At 43.7% G+C, this 12,903-nt stretch overlaps 1 protein-coding gene across 2 annotated transcripts; it reads right to left on the bottom strand.

Moving 5' to 3' along the window:
* Positions 1-366: 366 nt before the first annotated feature.
* Positions 367-8,308, bottom strand: CAV2 (caveolin 2). 2 transcript variants are annotated; one of them, XM_072764849.1, is made up of 3 exons: positions 8,052-8,308; positions 7,445-7,632; positions 367-2,665 (listed from the first exon to the last, which is right to left on the bottom strand). In XM_072764849.1, exons 1-3 carry the CDS (start codon positions 8,199-8,201, stop codon positions 2,515-2,517), a joined length of 489 nt encoding a protein of 162 aa, XP_072620950.1. In that variant the 5' UTR covers positions 8,202-8,308; the 3' UTR covers positions 367-2,514. The 2 variants fall into 2 exon arrangements, with proteins under 2 accessions (XP_072620950.1, XP_072620951.1); XM_072764850.1 differs by lacking the exon at positions 7,445-7,632 and having other exon boundaries at positions 373-2,665; positions 8,052-8,288.
* Between the last annotated feature and the right edge of the window lie 4,595 nt (positions 8,309-12,903).

Here is a 12,903-nt window from a genome sequence, read left to right as displayed (position 1 = left end):
TACCACTATCCAAGTACATGTGATTTATGTTGTTTTACTTTCTTATTTAAAAAATTGAAAACAGAAATATCAGTTTATTTAGGATTAGCAAGAGACGTCCATTTCATGAGGAAGATGAAGTATGATGACTTTGTGAACAATTCATTGTGTATACTATTCATCAAGTGATAGAAAAATTTATAGGGAACCTGTTTAAGTGCTGGGAAAACAAATAATTAAATTACTAATTCCATAATTTTTCACAAATACATTCCTGAATAAGCAGCAACTCATGTATTTTTTTTCCTGTTATGGGTTTTTAATGCCTTATAAAAAGGTTCTTTACTGATCAGTTTTATATCTAATGTAATAAAAACAATGAACACATTTTATGAGTTTTTAGAAAGTTTATTACTGATACTTATTATCTATTTGTCCCACCCCCAAATAAAAGAACCAACATATTTGCACTTGAAACCTGGATCCACTTGATAAAAAATTTCAATCTTTGAAATAAAATAGTTAATGGCAAATCTCAATAAAAATTCATTTTGACAATAATCAATGCTATTCAGAAATAAGGAAATCATATGTCTTACTTGTTAAAACTTAATGGGTTTTGTTATATGCCTGTGTGTATATATTTTGCTTTAAAACTTATCAATAGCTATTGGAAAAGATATGATTTAAGCTTATGATTTATTTAAAAGCAGATTTTAGTAAGCAAATACTTTTGGCCAATCAACATATCCAAATATTTTATAAAACACTTTAAATACAACTATGTAGTTGTACAGTTTATCGTATAACTATAAAATCACAAGACTGATTGACTTTTTTAACATAATAAAATCTATGTAGTCAAATGAGTGGTAATGTTTTAAGGTAATGATCATGGGACTCTTTTCTAAGGATGCTACAGAGGCACTTTTGAAGTCACTTTTGTAGCTATTTTCAAGAGGATAGGAGTTTCATAGTTTAATCATTCATTTACTTTGGACCCCAATAGTATTCCAGTTCAGACATCCTTTATATTTACCAGTACTGGCAATTTGGAAAAGTAAAACTAATCTTCATTGAATGAAGATTTGTCATCTATGAAGATGTTCAAAGGAATGTTAATTCAGGTTCTGATAATAATTCTGAAATTTGTGCATTTACACACTTTTAAGATGTGTAAATTATAGTAACCACGTATATCATAGACATCTTCTGTATATGCCTCTCATTTTGGAATAATGAGATTTTTAAAACAACAGTGACTCATAACATTGAAATAGGACACTATAGTTCAAAAATGATAAGAACAATTTTATACTGTGCAACAAAACCCATATCAGACATCTTGGAAGGGTATATCTGTTAGTTTTAACGTGTGTGTGTGTGTGTGTGTGTGTGTGTCTGTAGCTCAATAGAATGGGCCCAACAAATTGACAACTTTCCTGTAAGTCTCTCTCCATGAATCACTGCAGTTGAAATAGTGCTTAAGTGTCAGAAATAGCTTTTATGTAAAATGTTATTAAATAGCACCAGTATTACTTGAAGGTAAAGTGAGACATTGACAGGAACGCAGAATACAAGTTTAATTTCTAACTACAAGAGAGAAAGCATCTCCCAGATGAAATACCAGTTAGATTTGGATTATTTTTAAGGTCACAGCCAGGAAAGCATCACTCATGAAACATTTCAGGATTTTGCTTGGAAAAGTTAGAGAAAAGCCCTGTATATTGCTCTTTTACATTCTATTCCCAAAGAAGAGATATATGCTTACGTAATCAAGACAGTGCAGTCTCACCAATGAAGTTCCCCATGAAAGATACATTTACTCATTTTATATATTAGTTCAACAAGATAACAAATATAATAAAAGTCCTTAAAAGCAATCTGATTAGAGCAACATTTACATTAAGTACAAAATATACAGTAAAATGAAACATCTTATTAAATAGACCTGTAGGTTAACAATACCTTACTTAAAGGTACACATGTTCATGACTCTATTTTCACATTTATTTGTCCTGTATTTGATAGCTCCTATTACCACTGCATGCTTTTGTCACTGTAATTTCTAGGATCTTTGTATATTGTTCCTGTAAGTATTCCCATGACTTTATCTGCAAAGGTAATTTAAAAAGCATTGCTTTCAGAGTAAAAAAAAAAAAAAAATAAGAAATTCCATATTTTTTACAAGCAGTTGTGCACAAAACTATTATAGTGTTTGGGAAACGTCCCTCGATCTTTATAAATTCATCGTTATAAAATATGTACTTTTGTACTTGCCTTTAAAATTAAGTGTTGCCAACCTACTGTATTATTCTGGCTCTAAAGTTAGATACGAAATCCTTGACTATTAATTAGAAGAGCATTATTTGAGAAGATCTGCCAATCAACATTTCCAAATGTGGTTGCCCATCTTAAAAATGTTTTCTTAATTAGAACAGTTGGGAATGCTTAGAACAGAACAGTAGTGCTTTTGCATTATAACAACAAAGAAGTATTACAGTATCCAGCTCTCCAGCCCTGGGGTCCAAGTGTTCAGTCGTGACTCACTTGCAAGCTGACAGAAGAGAAGCTGCGTCCTACACTTGAACACAACGGGGCAATGACAGCATCTGTTACACTCTTCCATATGGTCTGCACCGAAGGCAGGACCATGAGGCAGGTCTTCACGAAAGGCATTATAATCCTGGAATGGAGGAAGAGATTTGTGTAGGCATTATTGGTTTTACCAAATAAGGCCACTGACTCTTGCACGTGCATGGAAAGATATAATAATGGCCAAATTTACCTAAATTTGGCTGTACATTTGAAACAAGTAAATAAACAGTGACCCTCCAAGTGATGAGATGTGCAGAGACATGTTGCTTAAAAAAATAAACAAGCATGTAGATGCTAAACACTAGTAGTCTTTCGGTAGGTGGCATGCTACCTAAAAGAGTAAAGCAAACAAGAAATAAAACACTAAATGTATCTGCCCCTAAACATTAAACCTGCTTAATTCTTCATATTTTTCCTGAGGTTTTACTTCCAGTTGCCTCATTCCACTTCCCTATCCCTTGGGCGAGGCTGGCTTGGATACTCCTTTTCTTTGGCTTCTAAAGTACAAAATTTCCTAATCCTCAAATTTACCAAAGGGGATCATAAATAGAGGGCTACATTTCTGTCTTTCCTACTAGAATGGAGGCTCTTTGAGTGAGGACACCCTTGAACTTTATCAAAGATTTGAGCTGAACCGAATTTAGCATTCCGTCATGCTTAATATTACTAATTTTTCATAGTTATTATATACACTGTGTGGTAGAGCTGTGTGGTAGGATTAAAAGAACCCTGCAATTATGTCAGAACTCTTAGGCAAAACAAAACATAAAAACCTAGACTATACTGAAATTATTTTTTCCTTATGTCTTTTCTTAGGATAATTTGCAAATGTTCATATTCCTCAGGCTGATTAATTTTCTCTATAATCTTCTGAATAATGCTCTCTGTTGTGGAAGTGATATTCGAGCACAAAAGTATCTCTGAATTCCCAGGAATTGTTGGTAGCCTCAATGGAATTTTTTATTATTATCTGGATGGGCACAAGGAGGTAAGGTTGATTTTCCTGGTTTACTATTAAAATGGGACTTAAGTAAAGGTCTGCTGTGCTTAGCCGAAAGGGAAGAGAAGATCTGTCCGATTGATTGAGATATTTTTAGAATACTGAATTATTCATATCGACTGTATACACATTTATATTCATCTCATATCTTGTTCCAAGTGCTAAAGACTAAAAGAAATTTTTAAAGAAAATTAATTACGGGGTGTTTCAGAGCTAAACAGTTGAATGGAAAGCTGAGTGATGACAACTTTTGACTCCTTATCCCATTATGTTTCTCACTTGATGTATGGCCTTGGGTGTATCACTACAAATTAAGGTAGAACAGGAGCTCTGACAGACTGGCTATAAGGATTAACACTTACTGAGCACCCCTGAAACGTCTATATGATGCTGTCATTATAATGTACATATGATGCCGTCACGCGTAAGTAGAACAACGTGAAATCAGAATAAATAGCGAAAAGAAAATAATCTCAAATTGCATGTACTATACAACTAAAGTTTACATCAGAAGGCTTCCTAACCAAATCTACTACATTAAGAATATAATACACTTTCTCCTCTTCCTTAGGCTAAGACATTTTCTATCACATAGCTCCTTAGATCTCCATGTTCTAAAAGGGAATTTAAGCACAGGACAAAAGCGGACTTTCCAGTTCAGCAAAGTGCAGCTGCTTACATCTGAGACTTCAGTTGATAGGATATGGTAAACTCATTTTAGTTTTATTTTCTTTAAGTTGTTGTTCTCTCACTGTGGATCAGAGGGTCGGATGCTCTTCAAGCACTTCTTAAAGAAACCTGTTAATTTATAGAATGACACACTCCTCCATTGGATAACAAAGCCTTCGGAACAAGAGACTTTTACTTAGCTTTGCATTAAGTATAGTGTCACGTAGGTTACACGGTCACAGCAATTTGCTATGTTAAAAAGCACTGGATGTTACACTCTATGTTGGCAAATTGAATTTAAATAAGCTTTTTTTAAAAAAAAAAAAAAAGTAAAAATCTCTTCTTGAAGAGAAATTGCTACTATCATATTTCTGCAAGTTGGACCATCTATTTGAATCGCATCCCAGTAAAAACAAGGGTTAAGGGAGCTCCAACCGCATTTCTTTGATATGATTCCCTTCGGATCAATGATCTGCTGTTGCCAAATGGTGGCTATCTCCTTCTGAATGCGGTATGGTGTCAAACCGATCCACTGGTCCCTCATGGCCTCTACTTCTGACCTAGGATCCAACATCACCAGATTGATTTCTGGGTGTTTGTTGTTGTTATTTGTTTGTTGAAGTAATCCTAAATCAGATCCATTGTGATAATGTCATGTGGCTTGAATATCTATTACTAAATACTTTCATAGCTTTCATAGTACTTTAGTACTATGTACCCCTACTAATGTTTAGTACTAAGTACATAGTACTTTAGTACATAGTACCAACGTCTTGGTACTAAACAACCCCTGCCCCCTGCCAAAAGGAAAAAGAAAGAAGGGGAGTGAAACAGTGCAGGAGAAAGGCTTATTCAAATAGGTTGGTTCTTTTATAAGGCCTTTCTTTCCTTGATCTGGTCTCATCATGTTATGGGAATGTAATCCATTAATGATAAATCTATTTTATCAAGATATAAACTAACTTTTAAGCATTTTTTTTTGGTTTGAAGTTACTTATCTACTTACAATCACAGCTGCCTGATGATGAATGGATGATTGTTAAATATTAATGTCCCGCATGAATGTAATTTGAAAAACAAGCTGAGGTTAAATAATACATTTTATGTAGCTGAAAAAAGAAATGGTTTGATGATTCACCACTGGAAGCACTGCGCACACAAAAACACCTTCCGTTTTCAGAAGAGCCAGGTGAAGAGAAGCATCATTTGGTAATTGTAGCTTTACTTAGGTCTTCCACTATTTAGAACACGAAAACCATTTTGTTTTCAATTCCTCAGTGGGTGCTCTAGGAAAGCCCAGCTTTGTTGATCATACACATGGCACTCTGTACTTCTAAACAGCTTAATAGCCAACAGTTTACAATATGCTATGTGGTCACTCAGTTTTTCACATTTTTGAAAGAGGTTAGATGACTGGTTTTGGTTAATTAGGAATCCAAAATTTTATGTGCTGGCTTAGGTGTCTTTTAAAAAAATCCATGTGCCTAATGTCAGAATACGAGCTAACCATACATCTGGCCTCAGTGAATCTGCTTGTGTATAAAGGCAAAGATTTTCATTCCTCTGGCAGTCTTTTGGCACTTTCAACATATTTTAGTTGTTTTCCATCTTTAGTGATCAAATTAAATTGATGTTCTTTGTCCTTATTTGGTGAATTTTTATTTATCCACTTTTTATAAAGATTTATTTATTTATGTGTGTGTGTGAGAGAGAGAGAGAGAGAGGGAGAGGGAGAGGGAGACAGTGTGTGAGTAGGGGGAGGGCTAGAGGGAGAGGGAGAGAAAGAATCCTTAAGCTGACCACGCTGAGCCTGATCAGGATTCCATTTCCTGACCCTGAGATCATGACCCAAGGTGAAATCAAGTCAGTGGCTTAACCAACTGAGCCACCCAAGTGCCCAGAATTTTTTTTTTTTTAATTTAAAAGACTTTTTAGACTCCTTTTTCTCTATGAGGACTTCCCAGTGACCCCCTCCATCTTCCTCAATGGGTTTGACAGAGTTTTCCTCAGCATCTACTCCTGTTACGTAGCCAGCTGCCCTGGTATGCTGAGGGAACTGAAGCAGACCCTACATCTTACTCATCCTTGGCCCAGCGCCCAGCGCCCAGCGCCCAGCACAAACGAAGCACTCAATACATTTATCTGGTTGAGCTAACTAGCTAGTTAAGTAACTAAAGCAAATTGATTTACAAGGCAAAGGGGAACTGAGAATAATTTTGTAGCTTCTAGCAATGAACACAATACCTGTTAGGGTGTGAGGGTGTGGCAATACCATGTAAAGTGATTAAGAAAGACAAGGAGGCATTTAGGATTATACATTTTGCCAGGACTGCCCTAAGCACAAGCTTGACAACTGTTGCAACACTGGGGGATGATCAGAATGTTCCATCTCTCAGGACCAAGTGAATACCTTTTACAACAACAGCAACACAACTTCTTGGTAGATGTAACACTTTCCTTTAAAATTTTTTTTAATGCTTGAAAGGTTCTCCAAAGTTTTATGATGCATTTTGAGTGTAAATAAGGTCACTCAAAATATCCTATTAATGCCCAGTAGGTTTCTATACTTGTTTTCCCTTTAAGTTGATGCCACTCCCCATGTTGTCTCATGGGTGAAAAAAAGTAATTTGGAGCCCTTCTCATTTCCTTATCCTGCAGCTTGGGCGTTCATTCGTTTCTGTGGGGGATTCCTCACCTTAATGGCACACACAGGGCCTCTCCTCTGCTGTCATCCTTGCCATTTGCTAGTGGCAGGGCTGGGGCTGCCCCTCCATCCATCGCAGGCCTAACCGGGCCTGACATCCCTGCTCTATTATCCTGTCACTGGCGTCCTGCTAGGGGATCACGTTCGTTTTCGCCCAAGCACAGGTGGTGACCGAATAGAAGGTGATGAAGACCTGAGTGCCTTGCCCGGAACCACGGGCACAAGTCCTAACCCGCAGCCTGTGCGGCGGGAGCAGGCCCCCAGGTCACCACCTGCACCGTCAGCTGGGCCTTAGGAACACCCGAAGGAAGGTCACTTCTGTTTAAGCTCCTCGGCCAACCTAGGCCCCTGGGGAAGGCCCTACCTGGCCCCCGTTCCCGCCCGGGCGCCCGCTCTTCTCGCAGCAGGCCTGGGGGGGACGGGGTGCAGGGGGCAGGGGGCGAGGCACGACCCCACGGCCCAGCAGGCCGGCGCCCCGGGGTGCCCCTTCTCACCAGATGTGCAGGCAGCTGAGGGTGGCGAAGAGAACCCCTGCCGCGAAGGCCATGGGCATCGCCAGGAGGAACGTCAGGAACTTGTAGATCACGTACTTGCTGACCTCAAACAGGGCATGGCTGCAAATCCACACCTTGTCGCACGAGTGCGCAGACGCGGGCTCCGCAATCACGTCCTCGAAGCCCACCTGCAGGGGCCAGACCCGGGGTCACGGACCTCTGCCGCCGCGCCCCGGGGAGGGGAGGGGGGCAGGAGGGGGGCAGGAGGGGGGCAGGAGGGGCCGCGGTGACCCCGGGGGGGGGGAGGGGAGGGGGGCAGGAGGGGCCGCGGTGGCCCGGGGGGGGGGGGAGGGAAGGGGGGCAGGAGGGGCCGTGGTGACGGGGGGGAGGAGAGGGGGGGCAGGAGGGGCCGCGGTGCCCCGGGGGGGAGGGGAGGGGGCAGGAGGGGAGGCAGGAGGGGCCCGCGGTGACCCCGGGGTGGGCAGGAGGGGCCGCGGCGCCCCCATCTCCGGGGCGGGCGGGGCACATCGGGGCCGCCAGCGCCCCCACCCCGGCCCCCCCCCCCGCGAGGTGCGAGGCCCCGCGCCCCAGGCCGCCCCGGGCTCACCTGGAGGTGCGAGTTGAGGCGGCGGGGGTCGCGGTCGGAGCCCGAGTCCGCCAGCTGCTCCAGGTCGCCGAAGTCCACGGCGCTGTGGCGGCTGTAGGCGTCGTCGTCCATGCAGAGCTGGACGTCGGCCTTCTCGGTCTCCAGCCCCATCGCGGCGCTCGGGGCGCGGCGGCCGCTGCAGCCCGGCCCGGGCCCCCCTTCCCGCCCCGCCCCGTCCCGTCCCGCCCCGCCTCGCCTCGCCTTCCGCGGGCCCCGCGGCTCCCGGGGCGGGGGGGCCTGGGGGGAGGGGGGACCAGAGGGAGCGGACGGACCCGAGCCCCGCCCCACCCCGCCCCCAGCCCCGCCCCGCCTTCCTCCGGGCCCGCCGGCTCCTGGGGGGGACGGACCCGAGCCCCGCCCCGCCTCGCCTCGCCTTCCTCGGGCCCCGCGGCTGCGGCTCCCGGGGGGCGGGGACGGACTCTGGCCCCGCCCACGCCCCGCCCACGCCCCGCCTTCCTCTGCGCCCGCCGGCTCCTGGAGGGGCCAAGGCCACGCCCCCGCCTCGCCCCCGCCACGCCCCCTCCGCGCCTGCCGGCTTCTAGAGGGGCCAAGGCCACGCCCCTGCCACGCCCCCGACACGCCCCCTCCGCGCCCGCCGCTCCTGGGGGGCCCGAGCCCCGCCCCGCCCGGGAGGTGGCTCCCGCCCCGAGTCCCGCCGCCACTTTTCAGCCGGGTCGCAGCCCGCCTCCGGCTGGGAAGCGTCCAACAGGCACATTCGGGCCCCGGGGACCCCGGGTCCCCGCCACGGCGGGGCTGCAGAGCCCCTGGGTCCCGGCTGATGCCTGGAACCGCGACCCTTAGCAGCTGCGCGACGCCCAGGGCTGACGCGCTCCTTGCAGGGAAGCGCCCAGGTGCTTAGGAGCGCGGGTCTAGAGCCCCAGGTTTGTCTCCACCTCGCGGCTCTACCCTCCACCGTGTGCCCGGGACCCAGCTGCCTCCTTGTAAAATGGGAGCAAGTGGGCGCGGGGCGCCTGGGTGGCCCAGGTCAGGATGCCCGAGTTCTGGGATCAGCCCCTCGTGGGGCTCCCTGCTCCGCAGAGAGCCTGCTTCTCTGCACCGCGCCCCGCCCCCTCCTGCAGGTGCGCGCTCTCCCTCGCTCAGATTAATACATAAATATATTTTTAAAAATGGGAGCAATTGTTTCTGCTTCACAGTTGTCGCTCGAGAATGAAATTCCTGCAACACCTACACGCTCTCTGAACACACAGCTAGGACACACCTGATTGCTAGGCAGTCGCACAGGTGCCGGAGCATCCAGCCAGCACCGCAGCTGCCGAGCTCCCAGGGCCCACAGGTGTGTGAGCCCGCTGGAGGCGAGGCGAGGCACGAGATGCTCCTGTGAGCTCCCCGTCCCCGGGGTGTTGCACTCTCAGAGCAGAGAGGAGGTCTCTCTCTCTCTCTCTCCCTCTCTCTGCCCCCTTCTTAATTTGCCTTTGAATCAAGCGCTGCTGAAAGATGCCATTTCTCTCCAAGATGCAGCCGCATTCACAACTACCTGTGAACCCTGCCAGGCTGCAAGAGAGGAGCCAGACTGCCGAGTGGCCCCTCAAAAGCTTTCAGAAAGGAGGAGTTGCATGTTTCCAAGGGTTAAAAGTCTGGTGGACTTAGATCCTTCTTTGGGGAGGAAAGTACTTCGTGAAAATTTGCCAAAAGCAAAAGGGTCTTAGCCTTGTGGGGTTGCCGGCTGCTTGCTAAGACGGAGTAGCAATGCAGGTAAGTAGTGCTGAAAATCAGTGCATTGGGAACTTGCTGCATGTATCAGATCCTGGTGTGTGAACTGGATTTGAAGAATCACTTCTAATTAAAAAAAAAAAGGCTGTTTTTGAAACAATAAGAATTATACACAAAGAGCAGGATCTGAATAGGAAAACTATTTTGGAACCCAAACTCAATATTCCCAGTCATTAAATGGATGGCAGTGTTGGTGCCCCATGCTTGAATCTCACGCCTGTCACAGAGGTGGTCGTGTTTGCCCATTCTCTTGTTTCTTACTCTTCTTTCCCAATTTTATTCAGGTTCAGTTCATTCCAAAGCGGTGACTTACACATTTTGCTTATTGCCTTTTCTATCCTTCTCTACCTCCTCCTTTCACCTAAGCAGACTGACTCTAGGAGTCGGGGCTCTCTCTTCTGGAGTTGTTGCCCCAAAACTGTTTATCAAAGTGAATAGAAGACGCTAATGCTTAAGAAAATTCATACTAACGATTACTAGGAAATGGAAAAGAAATGAATTTATAGCGAAATAACCTTTTGTAAAAATTTATTTTCCTTAATAAAATCTCAGATTTTAAAATATTGCTGAAGAAGAAAGTCATTCCCATGGTGCTAGAGTTGAAGCAGTGGCTGAAAATCTGGCTAAGCGTCTTTTCTTTCTTTGTCCTCTGATCACGTTTACATTTCCAGTGGGGTTAGTAAGACATTTGCAATAATTATCAAAAATAATTGACTCATTTTTCAGGCATCAGGGCCAGGAGGCCAAAAAGCGGAAGAAATTAACATTGTCTTAATGGAACAGCTTAGATTATGGATTCATTTGTAATATGATAGGTATTTATGAAAATGTGATTCTAAAACCTAAGCTAAGAGAAATCCATCTAGGTTTGTCGTATTTAGCACAGGGCTTAAAAAAGGATTAACTCATTCATTCACTCTCAAACTTTTATTGAGTACCCCCCCATGGACTGATCTGTGTGAGGTTCCTATTTTGATGAAATTCTAGTTCATTTCATCATTTTAATACCAAAGATTTTTTGAGAAGAGCTATAAAAGTGAGTTTGCTTATCTTATGAGTAGATGCTTAGAAAATGTTAGTTACTGTTCTCAAGGAGTTTGAACCCATGATTACCAAGGCAGATGGTCCCTATTCACTGGAAGGGTGATCTACCCGAAAAGGAAGAAGACAGGAAGGGGATTGAGCTGAGCACACTCTAGTATCTCCCAAACCACAGGATTATTCCTTTGACAGCTTTCTTTAATTTTTTTTAAATTGCCCTATAACCAAAGGAACTAAAAAATTTCATAATAAATACATACTGGTACATTCATCTTCTGGCTGTTATAGCTTCTGACAAGAGGGCTGATTTTCAGATGTGGCATATTAATATGTTTGAAGAATAACAACTGAATAATTGATTAGTTTTTATGAGTAGGATAATTTGTAATAATTTTGTTCCTCGCTTTTCTCAGTGTATTGTCTGAGAAAGATGATTTTTCTAGTTCATTGAAAATTGTGTGTGCATGCTTTTATGAATGAAAATAGCTGATTTTTCCCTTCTACTCTTCCTTTCTCTCTCTCTTTCTTTCTTTCTGTCACAAATCACAAAAGTGTCATTTTTGTCTCCTGTATAGCTTCTGAACAACGTTAGGTAGGGTCTGTTTTACAAATTGCCATCGTGAAATTGGTTATTAATGATGATATTAATTTTAATGAAAAATTAATGAAATAATGACTCCTTAATTTCACCATACAGTATTATGAGTTAATAATGTTTAAAATATTTGGAGTAGACCAGGCTTTCTCAACCTCAATACCATTGACACTTTGAGTCAGATCATTCTTTGTTGTGAGGGGCTGTCTTGTGCATTGCAGGATGTTTAGCAGCATCCCTGGCCTCAGTCCACTGAGTTGCCAACAATAGCACTCCCCAGTTTCAGCAACCAAAAACATTTCCAGGCATTGCCAAATGTCCCCTGGGATCCAACATCACCTTTCTCCTCCTTTCCTGGGCTGAGAACCCTTAGGTAGCACATTATTGAAACAGTTCTTCGTGTGAATGGGAAAAATTAAGGTCCAGCTGTCCATTTACAACCCCGTGCTTATGATAAATCTCAGAATTGTAATGCCAATTTGTCACAAACTCCAGGGATTTTTGAAATTAAACTTAAGGATACTTGTTTGCTCTCTTAAGTTTCCAAAGAGCCCCTTATCATTGATTAGTTACAGATTTTTCAATGCACTGCTGGTATTATTTGAGGGATATATATACCGCATTTGGAGACCAACAAGAAGCAACTGTCAGGCCCTGTCTACCTTGCAACCTCCTGCTCTTCCCTCACAAGAGCCAGAATGGATAATTACAGCTAGAAAAATGGAAATTGGGGACTTCTGGATTTCCCAGGTTTGTAAGGTTTAGTAATTTTTGAGACTCCTCAGCAACTGAATAGCTTTTCAAGTTTTAGGTGAACTTAACAGAGAAGTCCAGGGAGCTGTTGGAGGAAGAGCCAGGCAATTGCGTAAGCATCTCTTCCTACACTTGCTCACTCCCAGCAGGCACTAAGCCTGAGCAATTTGGAAAGACCTCCAAGTGCGCTCGCTGTATGACCCATTCTCTCTGTGGATAGTGGCTGTTTCTTGCATAACTCCCTGTCCCTTAGTCCTTCATCAGTGTATCTCTTCCTCTTCTTCCCCCTCCGTCCCCATTGCCCAATTACCCCCTCCTCAATACACAGGACAGCCTCTCCCCAAACAATTTAAAGGAACAGATTTAAAAAATACCTGTTATTAAAGTTATTCAATAATCAACTGTTGTGGCGTGGTGCCCGATAGTTGCATGGCATTTAATAAAAGCTTGTTCCTTTTTTTTCTTACCTAAGACTTGCCTTTTTGTAAACATTGTGGGTAAAATTAGCCTTGTACCGGTGAACCAGGGAAATTTTAGTTTAATATTAAGACATAGTCATTTATTTGTAATTAGTGCCAACTTAATCTTCTGGCTGTTTCAAATAGCACCTGCTTTGGCCAAAAACCTCTTCTCATACACAAGAATTTCCAGAATTCACTTTTGTTTGGAAACACTTGACTATAGAAGTAGACA

The sequence above is a fragment of the Vulpes vulpes genome, chromosome 7 (assembly GCF_048418805.1).
Source record: "Vulpes vulpes isolate BD-2025 chromosome 7, VulVul3, whole genome shotgun sequence".
NCBI lineage: Eukaryota > Metazoa > Chordata > Mammalia > Carnivora > Canidae > Vulpes > Vulpes vulpes.
The sequence above is the reverse complement of the archived record's forward strand: the minus strand, read 5'-3'. Positions and strand labels throughout refer to the sequence as shown.